We start from the raw sequence: 20,948 nt of genomic DNA, 5'->3' as shown, positions 1-20,948 counted from the left end.
CCAAGGTCAATTGCCTTTTCACTCTTTCCACTCATTCAATGCTTTATGTGGCTTTACGGCCGACATTATATTTCCTCTGCACCAAGGTGACTGCTGGGCCACAAGAGAGACACATCGCTGATCATCGTAACAGCTTTGCGAAGAGCTTCCTAGCAGTATACAAGAGAGCAATTGCGTAATTTCGGAGCCGATTCACGTAATAAAAAACATAAATAAATACAATTTCAAACTAGTTTTTCCAAACACTCCTCTCGACATTGGCTACACAAACACACGGTCCCACCCCAAAGTCACGTCATTGCACGATCTGATGTTGCCTTGTTGTGATGCTCAGATAAACAGTGCGATATATTAATAGTGCACAGTGTTTACACTGTTTGCATATATCAATCAAAGGCTTCCTTATGGTTGTTGGCACGAGGAAGTATTACAACTTTAGAAAATGTTTTATACACCTCCAGAACTGAAAGCAATGTTGGTTTGTTTCCTTGAGTGTAAATCAAATCAGATTTGTGCAAAATCAGATCTATTAGGTCATATGCATACGGCAAAAATCTTAAATATATGCTAAATGCATTTTTTTAAATAAAGCTTGATTAAATATATTTTTGAATTTGACAATATATTTAGTTTTAACATTCATATATTAACATATATTTCAAAATGTATTTCAACAAATATGTTTTTTATTTTACAACTTGTATGGCAAAAAATATATAAATAAAAGACTAAAATATATTTAATTTAAACCTTTTCAAACATGTTATGTTTACAGGTTTTTAACATACAAAGTTTTTCTTCCAATGCATGAATATAAATTATTTTAAATATATGTATTTTTTAAAATACATTTTTGTAAATGTATGTTTTTTTGTAAAACTTCTTTGTATATTTTGTTAATATTTTTAAAATTATATTTGAACTATGGCTGTAATTGTGTTTATATAAAAACATACACATGCTTGTATAAGTTTAGGAAAATATATAAATTTATATAATAAGCATTTATGTATAATATAAATTATATAAAAATGTAAATGTACACATGTAATTAATTCTTAAATATATATATATATATATATATATATATATATATATATATATATATATATATATATATATATATATATATATATATATATATATATATATATGTGCATGTGTAGGTCTCCCCTATATATATAAATAAGTATTTTTTTTTTTTTTTCAGAAAAACTGTTATAGAAAAAATGTTATAGAAAGAGCTATAATTTTTGCTGTGGTCAATAACTCACAAGTGTGGTCTATCAACATCAGGTGGAATTTTTATAAAAATGTTAAACGACTTCAGTATAATTTCACTCTAAACATAAGTAGTGAATTGTTACTTTCGACCCCACCTGCAGGGACAAAGTTATATAACAAAACAAGATGGATTTTGTGTTACACTTATTTTATTAAATATACACGACTATGACGTCGTTAATATGTAACTGCAAACATATTTAGTAATTAATCTTTGTAAAAATAATAAAATTACATTTTCATTTTAAATTTCAGTTTTATCAAATGTTTCAAAAGCAACCGACTGTACAAACTTAAATTGTTTTGAATAAAAAAAATTCAACAGTTTGAACACTATAAAATTAGATTAATATAAATTTTCAACATATACAACAACAGTATACCAGCGGGACAAAAGTAACAAGTGCTACTTTCGTCCCGACAGGATCTCCTCACATTTAAACCCGATTTACTTTTATTTTGAAAAACTTCAGGATGTGTTAGAGCACTAAAGAACCTGTAGATTGCGCGTTATAAGAACAAAATGACGGCTTTAGGAATTTACTTATCATGGTTGAAAACACCTTTCTGGATCCACGCGCAGAAAACGGTGAGTAAATACGCGATATTTGTCAGCTCTGTCAGGGGTTGTGTTCCTAAGATGCTGTTGTAGTTTGGGATGCAAATGTTATCAGGGCTCGGAGAAAATCACTTTGTTACTTTCGTCCCACATTACTTTTGCTCCGGTTCTCCCCTACACAATTATTATACTCAATACACACACATATTATCACTTTTTTACCGTATGTGTACAGTAGCATAACACAGACATTTGCTATGTAAATGCGAGCTAATAGACCTGCTGCTAAATATTATCCCACAAATCAAACGACAATATTGACATAACAAAAAGAAGACAACGAATTACCAACTGTTTGTTTGATTAATTACTTGAAAAACTGGAAGTAATGCTTACTTTAATAAGAACTTTGCATTATGCATTTGTCAAATGCTTTAATCTAAAGCGACTTGCAGTGCATTACAAGATAAACCTTTTAATCAGTATGTGTATTCCCTAGATTTGAACCTATATGACCTTTTGCACTGCAAACGCAATGCTCTGAGCTACACAGCAGCATGAGAAATACTTGAAGACTAAGATCGCATCCACATACATGAAACCAAAGCTTTCCCTATCCGATCTCCCCCACACGTTCTAAAAAAAGTCAGTTAACACGTCATTGTCTCAAAAAAAAAATCTGGGTACACACGAAACCACTAAAACCGGCCTTAAAGGTCCTTTCTGTGTTTTTGAAGCTTTGATTGTGTTTACAGTGCGCAATATAACATGTGTTCATGTTTCACGTTTAAAAAAACGCGGTATTTTTCACAAATTTACTTATTTGTATAGCGCTGTTTTCACTCTCTCATGAAGAACGTGACCTTTAAATGGATGTAGCATACATGCCAGACCAGTATGTGGTGTTGTAATTTTATGCTTCTATTAATCCCTTGACCGTAATCACTTAAAAGTTGTATTTTGTTGTATCATCAAATTTAATGTAGACTCTCCACATTCTTGCATCCCACTTTTACTCTCATACTTGAGTGTTCATATTTCTCCTTAAATCCTCAGTTTACAGTAGACTCCTCAAGTCTTATATCCTCACCTCAAAATCTCTCCTTTACTCTCTCATTTTCCGTCTCTTCTGTTCTCTTTCCCTGTTGTCGGCTATTATGTGCCACCATGGGCCGAAAAATCACCTACAACCGCTCGCTACCATAAGAGCTTCATTAGCGGGGACAAAATGTATCTGTTGTGCACAGCACAATGAAAATTTGTCCCTGAGAGGGAATACAAACATTTAATTATGCAGCAATGACACGGAGAGACTGAAAGCGAGAGAAATCGCTTAACTCCTCTGCTAATTACTGCGTTTTCATTTTGACCATCCATTCATTCCAACGTTTGACTGCCTTTTCGATATTTCCGAAATTTCTGTAACAAGATTAAGCCCGGTTGACCACTGTGGTCGTTTTGAAACGTTTAATATCACTCAGAGCCTTGCTGTAATAACATTGCTAATCTGCATTTACAATTAATATTGTATTAATAGTGCCACAAAAAGACAACAGACAGAAAAAGAGAAAATACAGAGGAACAGGCCCTTCAGCATCCTCTGATGAAACCCAATCTCAAGGCATTTTGTGGTATAGTCACAAAAATATTTAATTTATTTATTGCTGTTCATATACAAGTTTTTTTTCTTTTTTTTTGTGTGTCAATGAGCATGAATGTCTTTTGTGTCACTCAGCATGAATTTCTATATTGTTTTTCTTGTCCCCAAGCACAACTTTTGTGTCATTTTATTTATTGGTTTATGAATTTTTCTACTATTTTTTTTTACTATTGTTGCTTGGGGTTGGGGTTAGAACGACTTTCTGTTACATTTCAGACACCCAAACCCCAAATCAAACCCAGACCCCAAGCGACAATAGTTTAAAAATTAGAAAAAATTGAGAAACCAATACTTAAAATGACATCCTTACCCCAATCTAAACCTTAAATGTGTCCATGAACACATAAATAAATCAAATAGATATATCAAATAGATAGGGGGCAAAGTTTAAATAAAAACACACTTTAGGGCTCATTATAGTTCTGCAAAGGTCCGACTGCATTGTTTACGTCAATGTGCATTTACACATGCAGACCACTAGTAGGCAGTATCCTTGAGTGTAACCCACAATAGCATTGCAACAGCTGAAGAAGCATAGATATATACCGAAACCGCCTACTTCATACTATGTAGTACGCGAAAAGCAGTAGGCGAGGCGAGTGGTATGTCCGCATACATAGTATTCGAAAAACAGTATGCGAAAAGTACCCGGATGACCTACTACGTCTGGTTAAATTTTGCAGTGTGCATACGATGGACGCTTCACTATCCCATGATCACTCAGGAGAGGAGTTATCCAACGAAGAAGAAGAGGCATGCGGCTGTTTCGCGCTGAAATGACATGACGTGATGACGATGTATTTCACGTGATGTAGCAACATGGCGGATGTAGTACGTCCGAATCTCATTCATACTACTAGGATTCATACTATACAGTAACTACTGTTTTAATGGCAAGTAGGTACTTCATCTTATTCAGTACCTACTGTACAGTATGCGGTTTCGGACGCAGCCTAGATGTCACCTTGGGGTTCTAAGCATGCGTCAAAACCGCCGTCATCTTAAAACAGGGGTCTTGTCATAGGAAGTAGCTAGGTAAAGCTGCTATCGCCACCTGTACTTCGAATTCATGGAAGATGCTGGACTTTTGTACTGCGTTTGGATGTTAGGCCTACTAGCACTATGGATTATAGTTAGAAAAAGTAGATTTTCATACAACCCCAAAACAGAAAAAGTTGGGACATAGTAGAAATTGTGAGTAAAAAAGGAATGGAATAATTTACAAATCTCATAAACTTATATTTTATTCACAGTAGAATATAGATAACATATCAAATGTTAATAGTAAGATATTTTGAAATGTCATGCCAAATATTGGCTCATTTTGGATTTCATGAGAGCTACACATTCCAAAAAAAGTTGGGACAGGTAGCAATAAGAGGCCAGAAAAGTTAAATGTGCATATAAGGAACAGCTGGAGGAGGACCAATGTTTAGGAATGGGAATGTTGTCCTATTCTTGTCTAATGCAGACTTCTAGTTGCTCAACTGTCTTAGGTCTTCTTTGTCGCATCTTCCTCTTTATGATGCACCAAATCTTTTCTTTGGGTGAAAGATCTGGACTGCAGGGCTGGCCATTTCAGTACTCAGATCCTTCTTCTAAGCAGTCTTGATGTTGTAATTGATGCAGTATGTGGTCTGGCATTGTCATGTTGGAAAATGCAAGGTCTTCCCTGAAAGAGACGACATCTGAATGGGATCATATGTATCTAGAACTTGGATAAACCTTTCAGCATTGATGGTGCCTTTCCAGATGTGTAAGCTGCCCATGCCACACGCACTCATGCAACCCCATACCATCAGAGATGCAAGTTTCTGAAATGAGCGCTAATAACAACTTGGGTTGTCCTTGTCCTCTTTAGTCCGGATGAAATGGCGTCCCAGTTTTCTAAAAAGAACTTCAAATTTTGATTCGTTGGACCACAGAACAGTTTTCCACTTTACCAAAGTCCATTTTAAATGAGCGTTGCCCAGGGAAAATGCCTGTGCTTCTGGATCATATTTAGATATGGCTTCTTTTTTGACCTACAGAGTTTTAGATGGCAACAGCGAATGACACGGTGTATTGTGTTCACTGACAATGTTTTCTGGAAGTATTCCTGAGCCCATGTTGTGATTTCCATTACAGTAGCATTCCTGTATGTGATGCAGTGCTGTCTTAGGGCCCGAAGATCACGGGCATCCGGTATGGTTTTCCGGTCTTGACCCTTACGCACAGAGATTGTTCCAGATTCTCTGAATCTTTGAATGATATTATGCACTGTAGATGATGATAACTTCAATCTCATTGCATTTTTTCTCTGAGAAGCTCAGAAAACTATTTTTCGCTGCAGCATTGGGGGAATTGGTGATTCTCTGCCCATCTTGACCTCTGAGAGACACTGCCATTCTGAGAGGCTCTTTTTATACCCAATCATGTTGCCAATTGACCTAATAAGTTGCAAATTGGTCTTTCAACTGTTCCTTATATGTACATTAAAATTTTCTGGCCTCTTATTGCTACCTGTCCCAACTTTTTTTGGAATGTGTAGCTCTCATGAGATCCAAAATGTGCCAATATTTGGCATGACATTTCAAAATATCTTACTTTCAACATTTGATATGTTATCTATATTCTACTGTGAATAAAATATAAGCTTATGAGATTTGTAAATTATTCCATTCCTTTTTTACTCACAATTTCTACTGTGTCCCAACTTTTTCTGTTTTGGGGTTGTAATATCAAAACTTAAATTTTTTCTGGACTCAATGATAAATACATGTCTGACTATTGAAACGCACCAAAAGAAAATCGCATTCATGATGATTTTATTTCCTTTACACTATGCCTACAATGACGTTGATGCGGGGCTCTCCTGTTTCAAGATGGCAGCTCTAGTTGACGCATTCGGTCCAATAAACTGCCGTAGCCAAGGTGACATCTAGTGTACATATCTATGCTGAAGAAGTAGCAACTTGCCCAGTAAACCCACAAAAATGAAAAAGAAGCAGCTTTTGTATGTTATTTGAGAAGACCAGCAGTGATGGAGGTAAATGGACAGCGACTATTGTTGCAGTTTGAGTTAAATATCACACCTGAACTTGGCTCATCTTTGTTTTTACCGTCGTAAGCAGAAATCCGATGCAGATCTTTTTGACCTGATGGGAGGGGGTCACAACCTCGAACTTTGAATAAAAAGATGGAATCGTCGATGCTGCCACGCGTGTTGAGTGCTGCGAGTCAACCTCCTCTAACTTTGCTAGCTACAGCGAGTCAAAAGATAGCATGCCAGATGCAAGAGACACCTCGCGAGCTGCTCTTTACATGGGAAACAAAAAAACAGCACGCGCCTCCCGCCTTCAGTTGAACTTAGAGCACGCGTGCACAGCAGAACGGCGTCTGTGCCATGACCGGTTGTTTCTCTTAACTGAGATCTGTTTAAGTTTCACAACAACTTATTTCAGTTGCTTAAGAGTTATGAAAACAGCATTTAAACATGACTTATTGGGGTGTATTCTCACAATCTCGTCGGACGGTAATAAAAGCGCGTTTTTAAGGTGCAAAGTACTGACAGGAATGTTCATCTGACAGGAAGTTTTGTTTTATCAGGTATGTGTGTGTACCATATTTTTCCACTGGCAGCACGACTAACATGGCAAGGCATCTCCGGGTTCAAGGTCAGCTATTATATTTCATAAAATTCTAGTCTAAAAATGGCACAGCAACCTGTTCTTTAAAAAAAAATTAAAGAGAGTAACAACCGCAACCTTAGACTCGAAAATGTTATCGAATCGAGTATTTGGAGAACCGTGACACCCCTAATTGACACGCTGTTACATATTGGGAGAGGTGCTTGTCAGGCTATGCTGTTTGCTACTGCGTAGGGTTCACGTCTCTGCGTAGGCTACGCCGTACAGTCGACACAGAAGTACAGTGTAAAGCTTGCTTTAGTTGTCATCAACCTCAGAGAGAACAACAGAGGAAAAAAGGTAAAATTGGGGACGCATAATTAACTTTAATTCGGTAAAATTGCTTTTATTTCCGCAGTAATGAGCACGTTTTACCAAAGATTAGGCCTATATCTATTGTCATACTAATTTCTCCCTTTGTGGCATGCACACAAAAACGGATGAAAGAAGTTGAAAGAAAGAATTGAAGTAGACTTAAAGAGAAGCCCGGACGACTCTGTATTAAACGATTGGCAGTGTCAATCAAAGCCAATGTTTAGCGCTCTCCTTCTATATCCTCAAACAGACAAAATCTTTGCAGTGGCACTTAACAGCCCCTCTGCTGTTCTTAATTGTAGGCTGACAAAGCCTGTCTTTGGCTTTGGGAATGAGGGACAAAAGCAGCTCTCAAACATCATAGTTACGGACGTCTGAGCAGCTCATGTACATGTGAAAAGCACTTTGTATAATGAGTCAGAGAACTGAATGTTATGAATTTTGTCAGTACGAAGAGGTGGAACTGAAGTTCACGTGAAACAATAGCTAGAGACTGATTGACATTGCGTTGTTTATTGCCTGTATAGCTGTCAATCTCTCAAACTTGGCGGTTTAAAGTAAAGAGGACTATTATTAATCTCTCCCATTCGTATGAACTGTTAGTTGGCAAACTAACTTATTTTAATAATGAAGCTATTTATTCAAATGTTTGCAGTTTTTTCAGTCATGCAAGAATAAAGTCCTATCCTACTTGAATGGAGAAAGACCAAAGGAGTTTTTGTACCAAAACTTTTGTTTCTTAAACAGTTTTTGAGGTCGATTCCGCTAATGTCCACAGAGCCCCCCAAAGAGGTTTGATTGATGATTGGTTCTTTTAACTGGAAGGCGGGACTTCCGTCAGTAGAGCGGCCATATTGAGCGTAGCATTGTCTTCACAATCTTGTTATATCCAATATTCTTAATTTAAAGGTGCAGTGTGTAACTTTTAAAAGGATCTCTTGACAGAAATGCAGTATAATCTACATTACTATATTATCAGTGGTGTATAAAGACCTTACATAATAAACTGTTATATGTTTATTACCTTACAATGAGCTGTTTTTATCTACATACACTGCGGGTCCCCTCACATAGAAGGCGCCAATATTGTGCTGCCATGTTTCTACAGTAGCACTAAACAGACAAACTTCTCTACTAGGGCTGAACGATACATCGAATTTACTATATACTAGGCGAAAATCACTACTTCTCGTACTCTTTGCATACTATATAGTATGGAAGTAGGCAGTTTGGGACGCACTGATGGTTTGCGCGTTCATGCTATTAGGCCAATCAGGGGAACCCCAAGTCAGCTACACACAGATTGATTTGTGAGGTGTCAGTTGCGACGCTGTGCCTGTTAGCAAAAACGATGGCGGAGAAAGGAGAGAAGAGTGAGGAAACTGTGTTGTCAGACGAAGACCTTGTGGTGAAAAGGAATAGCACTTCAGCTATATCATGGAATTATTTGGGATTTAGGAGAGATGACGACGCAAACACAGGTACTGTGGAAGCGGTGATTCACATATTGCGTCTATTGCGCAGTAATCAAGTTCATTATTTCAAATGTAGGCGCGCGAGTATGTGCGCTCTGGAAGCGCCGCGGTCGCGACTCGCACGCGGTGCGAAGCGCTCATTTTTCCAGGCTTTTCTAAAACATTTTTACTTTTCAGAATGACACAAGCGCAGCGTGCAGATCATGTGACAATAACCTACGTGTCTAGCGTTTTCCACGCGTTTTTAGGCGCGACATGTGAATGGCCCCTAAAACATGAAAAAATATAAAATATTTATCGCAACTCACATCGTCATCGCATTATTAAACAATGTCACCGCACATCGCAACTTTTCCTCACATCGTGCAGCCCTATTCTCTACAGGGCGCATTTTGTCACTACTGTGTTTTGTCTTAGTCGACAACATGTTTGTCCTTGGGCTGGTACCGTAGCTTCTCTATGCGTTTCGGTAAACGGTAGACTGAGCTGTTGGTTGTAATTCACAATCTCACTGCTAGATGATGCTAAAATCTACACACTGCACCTTTAATAAAAGATCCATTATAAACTACAAAAATTCATGGGACTCTTTATGAGTGAAGCATCGGTTGTCTGCCTCTGTCAGTTCAAAATCATTACAATTTATTAGATTCTCTTGAGTGTGATTGTTGCAGTTTCAAAGCATAACCACTAAACCTATAAAAACAGGAATCAAGACAACAGCAGGTGTCAAACAGGCAATCACTACGATACAAGATAAAAAAGAAAGCATCCCCAGCCAGCAGGGCTCTGCAGTCGGAGGTTAAATGATTTGAACTTCTGACTTACCATGTAACTGACCTAGAAAAGCCAATAGCCGGGCTTCCGTCTGATACGATTCTGTTAGATACTCTGCAGACGGTAAAAGCTATTGCAGAGTGAATGTTTTGTCTGCAAACAACTTTACGTTATGAATTACGCATGAGTTGCCATGCCCTTTTACCCATGGTCAAACACTGCATGTATGAATACTGACAGCAGTTCAGTAATGTGTCAACCCAATAGAAGAAAGTAAACACGGCATGTGCATATGAATGCAAAAAGGGCACGTTTTAAACACTGCGAGGTATCTGTGCAGTTCTTTGACTTTAGGCTTCATAAAGGCATTTCATATTTGGTGTAGGCGCTAATACTGTTAAAGGTGGGGTGCACGATTTTTGAGAAATGCTTTGTAAAAGAGAGTCGGGCCGAGTACCAAAACACACTTGTAGCCAATCAACAGTAAGGTACATGTCTACTAACCAACATCATTGCCTGGGTTGCATATGTGTGAGGCGGGTCTATCAAAAGAAGGTCGAGATACTATTGAGTTAGGGGCGTATTTGTTTAGGTGATTTCAAATGTCAACATTGTCTTTCAGAAATCGTGCACCCCGCCTTTAAATGACCATGTAATAAAATTTACACTGGGGTGGAAAGAACACAACATTGGTGTCCATCTTCGCTACTTTAAAAAAATTATGTTGTGTTAAAATTTTAAACCATAGAATATTTAGCTCAACAGATTTCTGAAGGGGTAGTTTAACAAACAGGGTTTTGATTAATCCAGGACTAGGCTGTAGTTATATTGGGACATTTATTTAAAGGTGCAGTGTGTTATTTTTTGAAGGATCTCTTGACATAAATGCAAAATATTATACAAAACTATATGATCATATAAAAGACCTTTCATAATGCATGTTTTTATTACCTTAGAATGAGATGTTTTGATCTACATACACAGAGGGTCCCCTTACATGGAAGTCGCCATTTTGTGCCGCCATGTTTCAACAGAAGCCCTTAACTGACAAACTTTTTTTACTAAATTGTCTCCGACCATGACATGTTTGTCCGGTGGCGGCTAACGTAGCTTCTCTATGCGTTTTAAAAGCGAGGGGTGAGCAGTTGACTGAGCCGTTGGTTGCAATGCGCAACCTCACCACTAGATGCTGCAAAAATTTACACACTGCACCTTTAAGTAGCTTTTACAAATGAACCTTACAAAAAACAATACTGGTGTCTATCTTGAGACATAACAATTGCACTGATATATGTTAAGATATGTCAAATACATTTGTTTTTAAATTAACAAACATGTATTTTAGTCTGGGACTAGGATAAGTCCTTCTGGAAACCACATCTGCATATAAAAATAAAATAAAAAATGGGCCAATCAAAGAATTCTGGGAATGAGCATACAGTATTGATAATAATATTGATTGTTTATACTATAAGCTTTACTACAATAATGTTGCATTTGTTGACATTAGTAAATGCATTAGCTAACATTAATGAGCCATTTAGTTTTTTTTTAGCATTTATTAATTTGTTAATGTTAGTTAATGCCAATACAATTCATTGTGCCTTCATTAATGTTAACATAAACAACTTTTTATTTAAACAATGCATTCATAAATGAATAAATTAACATGAACTAAGATTATTAAATGCTGTAGAAGTATTGTTAGTTCATGTTAGCTACTGTAATGAATTAACTAATGTTAACAACCTTATTGTAAAGTGTTACCATATAAACGATAGCATATGAGAAGTAACAGAGACATAAATATGAGGCCCTTATGTTATACAAGACTCAAAAGTCTTATTAGGTTATGCACATACTTTTTTAACAGTCCCAAAATTTATTTTCTGTTTTGTTCATTTTCTTCAAGTTCCTAAAACCCAGCTGACTCCACTTCAAAAGCCAATGGGGAGACACATAAAACCAGAAATTTCAAGATGATTCAGCATGTTCTGTATCCTAATGCGAGGCACCAATGTGCATAAAACAAATAAACACAAGTCTTGTTAGGGAACTTATTAAGAAGAAGATATTAAGCATATGTTGATCTCAGTGGCAAGCACTTAGGTTTGGTTGTTAACGGTGGTAAAATCAGTAAGTTATTGCGAGCCAAATAAATCGACAAAAAAATCAAATGTGTTTTCAGAAGTATCTAATTCCCATCAGTCTTTGCTTCCCTGCACTACAGAGTAAGTCAGGATGAGACTGCACCTTCCTCCTAAGCCAAGCATGTACAGCAACAGTCAGTCAGAGCAGATCCAGTGAGACACTCAGAGCCGAAGCGGAGAGCAGCATGCATGCCGCGCAGGAACCCGCCTTCGCTTGGCAGGAGTTGGCGCTTACTAACAGAATCAAAGGCTGCTTTTCTTCCCATTGAAACACACAAGCTCAGAGGTCAGCTTGCCTTTCTTGGACCACGATGGAGAGAAATGGAATAAATGGGCTTTGTGAGACAATGGCTTATTGCTGTGTAGGCAGGCGTTTGTAGCGCCGTGGCCTCTTACTTTGACTAAATAAAAAGGGAGCGATAGATGTTGGTCTCCGAAAACCACGATGAAAGCAAATACTTTACCCTTCTTGTTAATAGGGCTCCTCGCCCGAGCTACACTATGTAAACATTTAGATGTACGGTGAACTTGAGATGTGTGTCTAGGGAAGTAAACATACAACACGGGTCATGGCAGACCCAGACTGAAAGAGTTAAATGGATAAAGATAAACAACAGTAAACTACATAAAGGAAGAAAAAGATGCATTTGACAAAGTGATAACATTTTGCAGAAAGCGATGTTAAAAAAATACTATTATGATAAAGTAGGGCAAGAGAGAGGATTCCCGTGGGATACTTTGGCCTCATATGGGCCCTGTCAATCAAAATCTTGAATGAGTTCTCAGAGGCCAGACCGGACAAAACTGAGCCAAGAAATATTTTCTTTTTACTTCCGCACAAATCGATATTAAAGCATTCAACACAAATAAATACTACCTAATCACTCTAAAAGCTTTGCCATTAGGTACTAAATTAAACTTTTAACATGAATAGGCCTTTTAATGAGATTTGTTTCTTTACAACTGCACTTTCAAAGAGAGCTTTTTATAAACCATATAAATGAAAGCTATTTAGCAGCACCTAAAAGGTATCTGCAATTGCTACAACCCAAACAACCTTCTCCGGTGCTGTTTGCACTATACACACTTACATGCATAAATATATAGAGGTTTCTAAGAGGTACATTCACAGATTCTGTTATCCAAAAGGTTTTTTGTAGTGGAAAGAGCTTTATACTATAAAAAGGTAAGAACAAAATGATTCAGTGCAAAGAACCATTTTTAGCATCTTCTCTTAAGAGCTTATCAGTCACTTCACCAATGCTTTCAAATGTTATAAAGCGCTATTGTAGTTGGAAATCTAGCCAAAGGATATAGATCAGATAGAGGAGAGTTTAATTGCCCAACGATTCATTTTCATCAACGGCCAGTCTCTTCAGTCACTGTCAGGACTTAATCCAAACCTAACCCGATTAACAGACTGATATTTGTGTTCTTCTTTTTCTCCACAAGTATAGTTCTACTAACACAACTTCTAAATGTCAGGAAACAGACAGGGCCGTCTTCAGAAAAATAGAAATGATAACCGATACAGATAAAGGGCAATAGGCCAAATTAAACAGGACAGCAGTGGTCATATATGAAGTGGATCATTATCATCAAACCTTTCATCAAGTCCACATTTAACTGAAACATCATAGATAACAACCACAATATTCAGCACATTATGGTATTTGATTTAATAAGTTATTTTGATGTAACATGTTTAATATTTCATGAAGCATGGGACATTTTTTATTTATAACTTTTTTAAGTGCATGCATGTACTCTCTAAAAACCATGGCTTAATGCAGGTTTAGCTCAAATAAAAACTCTTTTGTGTGTTATTTTATTTGTTTTTTAGTTGTTAACGTCCTTCAACACCTCTGATGTCACATTGAACTTGGAAAGGCTATTAGACTATGATAATTTATTATTCACTTTCGCATTTCATTTTGAAAAATCCAAATCAAAGATCCGACTGAATGTTGTTGATTTGTCTTATTTCATGTAATATCCCGATAAGCGTCTCGTCTCGCAGCGCATCTTCCCTATGCGTGTGTGTGCGCGCAGCGGAGCGCGCTTTCTCTTCCAGCAACACTGAGATCAGAAATGAACCAAAAAGATGAATTCGTGCTCTTCTTCCACTTTGTGCTAAATGTAGTTACTGATAAGGGTGTCTTTGTATATACAAATATTACTATTATTGGCTACAAAACACCCACAATACACAACAGCAAACTAAACGTCTGACATTGTTGTTCAACCTTCAAAAAATAATAATCAAACGGCGTAATGTCTTGCTTTTTACTTTACAAGTTTACTTGGATGTTTTAAATGAGGTCAGACTTTGATGGAAAAAAATCGATAGCCACACCATCATTTATACGACTGTAATCGATACTGCTGTTTTATATTGATGAATTTACCTATTCTGATGGATCTACGTCTAAAAATTAGCCACGATGACTATAATTTATCAATGGATGTGTGTAAGAGAGATAAAGTGAGGGGGAGAATGTGAAGGAGAGAGAGAGAAAGAGAGAGAGAGAGAGAGAGAGAGAGAGAGAGAGAGAGAGAGAGAGAGAGAGAGAGAGAGAGAGAGAGAGAGAGAGAGAGAGAGAGAGAGAGAGAGAGAGAGAGAGAGAGAGAGAGATGATTCAGAGTATCTCGGTTCATACCACCACCATGTGGAGATCTGGCTCGACATAGATATGCATTCAGGTTAATCTTAAGTGGTAAAACAGGATATATTTCCTTAATTTTACTTGCATTATGGTTCTAAAACACCATTTGCTTTGAAAAAAATAAACACATTATAAATAAACCATGAATGCAAGCTAAAATTGTATAAAAAAAACTATAGAGTTTACAAACAAATGCGCTTTCATTTAAAACGAATAAATAAATCTAAACCATGATAAAGCAAAGATGGTAAATGGAGTTAAATGCAAAATCTGAAGATGATGATACATGATGTCATTTTCAATACAATTCAATATTATTTTCATCTCACAAAAAACTAAACTAAACTGTCATCCAGTAACCAACACACACAGACGCCAGAGGTTCGTCAACAGAAGTGACATTTTACACACAGGGAAACAAATGACCGCTTAAAGTCTTTCTCAGACAGTGTACGGGGTAAGAATAACAAAACAACGTCCAGTGAGCACTGAATGCTCCTTTCATTCAGTGCCACTTCAACAGTGCCATTCTGCGCTATCAGTGCCACTGCTCCAACTGTATGCCAGCCTACTACAACACAAACACCCATAGAGACTTAATGCATGAAATCTAAAATGTGCACCATTGTGTACGGAGAACAAATGACACTCAGTATATCACAAAAATGCATCTTTGATTCAGACAGGTTGCAAAATTCTGACTTAATGCATGAGCAATAAACATTTATAAATGCGAAGGTTGCATCCACCCAAAAAGTAAATTGAGCTTACAGGTGCGTACACGAGGACGCAGGCACCTTTGCGCACGAGACGATGGTCAGTAGTTACTCACCTTGTTGCGAACGGCTCAGCCGGACCGCCACTGAAGTGAGAAGAACGCCGAGGCAACACAGACAAGACGCCAGCTTCATTTTTTAAGTTACCTCCTGTATTTCACATGTCCAATATCATATCCTCTTTATTTTAAATGTCTTGGAAAGGCAGGTACGCAAGTGCTCTGGAGTGACTTGTGAAGTGCTGCTGCTGATGCAAATAATTCAACAAGACGCTCCGTTTAATGGGTCAAATAGTCCTTCGGAAACTGTGAAAGTTCAGGTGCGAGAAATTCGCGTTACGGTGGTTTGACGGGATCTCGACGCAAAGCTCATGCCATTACTCTCTTCACGCGCTCTTCAGCGCTGCTACGGCACACAGCCCGAGACACGCCCCCGTCGAACAACATTCCGCCCTGCGCTAATCTGATTGGCTCAAAGTCTGTAGAATTAGACACGAGCTCTCCCTCCACAGCTCAGCGTAAGTTTATGATTGGCTCGTTGGGCGCTTGCTTCTGAATACACCTGTCTCGTGTTTTTATTGCAGGATAAAATATAAGCACAAACATGGACATGGATAAACACATTTTTTTCCTCAAATATGACGCAATTTAGTACAATAAAAAACACAAAATTTTAATTAAACAGATTTCTAAACGTCTCATTTAATAATAATTTTCATTAAAAAAAGTTTCCACACTTGTGTAAAATTATGTAGAGCTCTACAGAAAAAGTACTACAATGTTATTAAGGTGGTGTAGTATACAGTAGGTTACTCAGCAACAATCTGACACTAAGTGCTTTAGTTTGCGATCTCCACCTTCACACCTGCCATTAAAGATTAGGACAGTCAGACGCAACCATACTTAAAACATCTGGTATGCTTCACACGCGCCCATTTATAGGTAGACTACAGTAGACAGGTCACGCGCTTCTACTAGTGCAGAATCAACAGAACAGACTTATGAATTTGGTTTATTTGTTTAATAAAAATAAAAAACATCTGTGGTTTTCAACAATGCTAAAAGTATTTTGTACCTATTTTTTTTTTACTTTGATGTATATTTTAATTATATTCAGTTCACACTACTGTATCACAGAATTGATAATCACACTAAAATGCTGGGTTATTTAAAACCCAACGTAGGGTCATAAAGTACCAATTGAGGTTCAATAAACCCAGAAAATGTTTTATATTTGACCCAACAATGGGTTTAAACAACCCAACAACCCATATCGAGTAAAAAATATACTTAAAAGCAGACAATATTAAGTTTGCAGTTCATCAAGTCTGGGATTTCATCCTTTACAGAGCCAGTGACCTTCCCACCCCAGACTCAACCCCAAACAATATTACAATCGAATGTAAGCAGAATACATTTTATAGGAAAATCTTGTTAATATATTTCTGTTCACAAATTCTCTTCAGGACATTTTTCTGACCCTCGGGAGTGCATGAAAAACCCTGGTGTTAAGTGATTTAAAGTGGATGAAAACCTTGACCTAGAGTTGAACTAGAAAAAAATCGTATTCACTTTCCCTTTCACTGTGCCCTTGATTCCTCTAAACTACTCTTTTATAATCTATGTCTGATGGAGTCGACGAAAGGCTTGTCAGCCTGTTCTGCCGGTGTGTGACATATCTGCATAGTTACTGTAGTAATGACCTTTCGCCACAGGAGGGAGTCATAACCACACTTTACCGAGGGTAACTAACAGCAGGAGATCAAACTGCTTTCTCCGAAGCGTGCATACATACAGCTACTGTATGACATTAGCATCTTATTATTATTATTATTATTTAAAGCTTGTCCTCTGCATCTAATAATAATAATAATAATAATAAGTAACTAAGTAGCGATTTATTCACTCTGGTTATTTTTGACCCATAATGGGTAAAAATTGGACAGAACACACTGCTGGGTTAAAATTGATCCAATGCTGGATTGTTTTAACCCAACTGCTGGGTTATTATACCCCATGGTTGCATAACAACAACCAAACATTGGGTCATTTTTAACCCAGGATGTGTTCTGTCCAATATTTACCCATTATGAGTCCAAAACAATTAGTGTGTTATATATTTAACCCTTAAGATCTACACAGAACTATACGATCAAGCAACAACATATTCATATGATGTCTTTCCTGTAATAAATCTCTCAGAATGGTACTCTATGCATGACAGTGTCTTCCAGATGCTCTCAATCGCATTATTCATTCTCCGCATTAGACGAGTGATCGCAAAGGTTCCCCCGGTTGGCAAAAACAGTCTCGATGCTAGGTTTAGATCTAATCTAATACACTACTGAATGATTTGTCTAATGGAGAGTTAGCTGTGCAAGAGCCGCCAATAAAACCTGAGCCTCCGAAGGCCCTCCTATGCATAATGATTCCAGACACACAATATCCAAGTAATGAAGCGGCTTTATCAACAAGGCAGAGCCTATTTCCACTGGTGTCTTTCTCTCCCCCGCTATCTTCCATTACACTTCCTGCATTCAAACACCACCTCTTAACAGCCTGACGAAAACTATCGACTACTAGAGAATAAGACCACCGAAATTATTTACATTAAGTGCAATTTCCCAACAGACCATCAGAATGGGAAATCACAGGGGATTCATTCACACACGGAGTGTTTTTAATGCTACAGAAGTGATGTTCAAGATGTGCAATTAATATTAGGTGTTTATCTTCAAAGCAAGTGTAGCCCAGTTAAAATGAATGAATACAAAACATGCGTTACATGTGGAGAGTGCAACCAACAAGGCTACATTCAAACTTGGGCTATATATACAAACTTACAGGCCTAGGCAAAAATAAATAAATTTACTTTTTTTTAGCAAAAGTGAAATGAGAAACACTATAAAAGTGATAAGAAAGTTTATGGAAAAAATCGCCTAGAATAAGTAAAATAAATGTTACATATAGAGATGATTTCTGCATATAAGTATTAGAAAAAGACCTGCATCATTAATTCTTAACCGAATCGACCGAAACGGTCCACGGCGAGCTGCAGAATGTCAGCATTATCCATTTCTGAGAAAATACCAAGGTTGAATGGCACAGTAATTTAATTTCTTTTATAGACCTTAATAGAGATCAATACATCACAATGTGCAAATTGCTAAATTATGACATAATTATGCTTTCTGAATGAGTCTGCATTAAGTAATCTAAATTCTCCTCAAAGTTTGATGATGTGTTACTTTTTTAATGGTCTGGAGTCAATTGACAAATTGTGTGTTCTTAAGGCCGCTTAGATCTGGAGTCGCTGAGCAATGAAAGACATTACCGAATTACACACACACCATTACGTGGCCACTGCCACCACTAACTGCCCTCATCAGAACATAGAAGAGGATTCAGTGACTGTGTAATTGTTTTCCATTTGGTGGATGCTCTCTCTGCCATCTCATCGCAAGAGTTTTTAAACTCTGTAAACGGTACTGGATCATCCGTTCAGACCTTTCAAAACAAATATTTACCCACTAAAACATGCACATGAAGTATGAATATATAAGAGTGTGTAAAAGAGGGTTAAGCTGGTGAATCGGCCGTGCAATGATACTGCTTTTGGGAAGATGATGTCAATTGGGTTTTAAATATTATTTACTAAACATAATTTTCACTGGATGTGACTCAGTGAAATTTGAATAAGGAAAGAAATCATTATCTAATGGACTGATGAAATACTGTTGTAATGTTTTATAGGCCTTATAAAAATTTTTTATTTTTCTTAACGACAGAATACACAATAGGATGCTGCCATCTACAGGACTACATGGGAATTACATGCAGACGCTGCAGCTCATACACTATGGGGTGGTTTCCCGGACAGGGATTATTTTAAACCTGGACTAGACCTTAGTTTAATTAGAAAATATAACTAGTTTTAACAAACATGACTTACTTAAAACATTATTTGTGTGCATTGAGGCAAAATAAAGGGCACTGATGTATTTTAAGATATGATAAGTGCAAATTGCTTTTAGTTTGGACAGCTCTTACATTTATTTTAGTCTAGGACTAGTCTAATCCCTGTCAGGGAAACCGCCCCAACGTCATAAATAAATTTTTAAAAAGAATAAAAATGCAAGAAATTGCATCTACTCCTAAAATAAAAATAAACAACTTGATTAAAAAACAAGTTGTGTATACATACGTACACACAAAACATTTTAGTTTTGATACCCATAAACATTTGCACTGTTTTTGGTCACAGGATTTTTTTTTACCAATGAGTCACTGTACTTAAGGAACATTTCTCGGACAAGGTTTAGATTAATCCAGAACTAGCCCTTAGTTATATTAGGTCAGTTAAGCAGTTTTTACAAACATGTAAAACAAACCCTGCCCTGGAAACTCCCACCCCCCAGACAATTTAAGATAACACTTTACATTGCTGTTGATAAAAGTATTTGCCAAATGAATAAAAATTATTAACACTTTGCAATAAGGTTGCACGTTATAATATTAGTAAATGTATTACCAAACATGAACTTACAATGAGTAATATAATATTTCAGCATTTATTAGTTTTTTTTATTAATGTAAATCCCAATGCAACTGTTCACGTTTATTGGTTAATGCACAGTCTTAACAGTTACAATTCTCGATAAAAAAAAAATGTAAGTAAATTCTGAACTATTTGGAATTAAGATTATTACATGATGAAGAATTATTGGTTAACAAATATATGTGTATTAATTTAGATTATATTAGGATATTTAAGTAGTTTTTACAAACATACCTTCTAAACAACATTACTGATATGCATCTTGAGACAAAGCAATGGCACTGATAAATGTTAAGATATGTCAATGCAAGATGTTTTTAAAATAAGGCAGCTCAAATGTGCATGATGCATTTTAGTCTGGAACTAGGATACACCTTGTCAGGTAAACAGTTAACAATAAGACATTATCTTATTGTTAACTTGTACAAAAAAAAATCAGGATAGGTTAAGAAAGGCGCACTGTGATTTTGACTTGACATTATACCTTCAAAATATCTTGCTTTGATTCAAAACTAAAGTAATTGGATCTCACAAAGAAATGCAATGACACTATAATCATTACATCAAATAATATATTTTTAGGTGAAACGTGGTTTCTGGAGCACCATGCCAAACAGAACATCTTAACCACAATATTTGCACTTGTAAAAATGAACTGTTTGAGGGAAATAGTTCCATTAAAACAAAATGTGCTTCTAAAAAGTGTAAAAGTATGACATCTGCTGGACATTGAGAAAAACAACACTTCAATAGTAGTGTGCGGTCAGTAATAGATAAAAAAAACTTTGAAAACAGGATATATTAGAAGAATTAACGAAGTTTGGGAGACTCTTTGACATTGATATGATCCCAAACAGCATGAATTCACCGAATATTACGAAGAGTTAGGTGTAGGTACAGTATAAAGCCTCTGCCACATGGAGGCAGCACCAGCCTAGGGTAGAGGTCTTCCAGCACTAAAACGTCTGTAATAACCACGATATATAAAAATGCATGGATATACAAATCATTTAAGCTCAGCCAGTTATCTTTAACGTCGGAGTAAAATAAGCCACATAGAA

At 36.8% G+C, this 20,948-nt stretch overlaps 1 protein-coding gene across 2 annotated transcripts in view; it reads right to left on the bottom strand.

Moving 5' to 3' along the window:
* LOC135733466 (receptor tyrosine-protein kinase erbB-4) overlaps nt 1–15,714 on the bottom strand; it is a 457,412-nt gene extending 441,698 nt beyond the window's left edge. For both annotated transcript variants that reach the window (XM_065252090.2, XM_065252091.2), the window contains exon 1: nt 15,387–15,714. In XM_065252090.2, the coding sequence (XP_065108162.1) occupies nt 15,387–15,465 (79 nt within the window). In that variant the 5' untranslated portion in view covers nt 15,466–15,714. The remainder of the gene's footprint in view (nt 1–15,386) is intronic.
* Nucleotides 15,715–20,948: the final 5,234 nt, after the last annotated feature.

The sequence above is a fragment of the Paramisgurnus dabryanus genome, chromosome 15 (genome assembly GCF_030506205.2).
Source record: "Paramisgurnus dabryanus chromosome 15, PD_genome_1.1, whole genome shotgun sequence".
NCBI classification, from domain to species: Eukaryota; Metazoa; Chordata; class Actinopteri; order Cypriniformes; family Cobitidae; genus Paramisgurnus; species Paramisgurnus dabryanus.
Note: the sequence above shows the minus strand (reverse complement) of the source record. Positions and strands in the feature narration are given on the sequence as shown.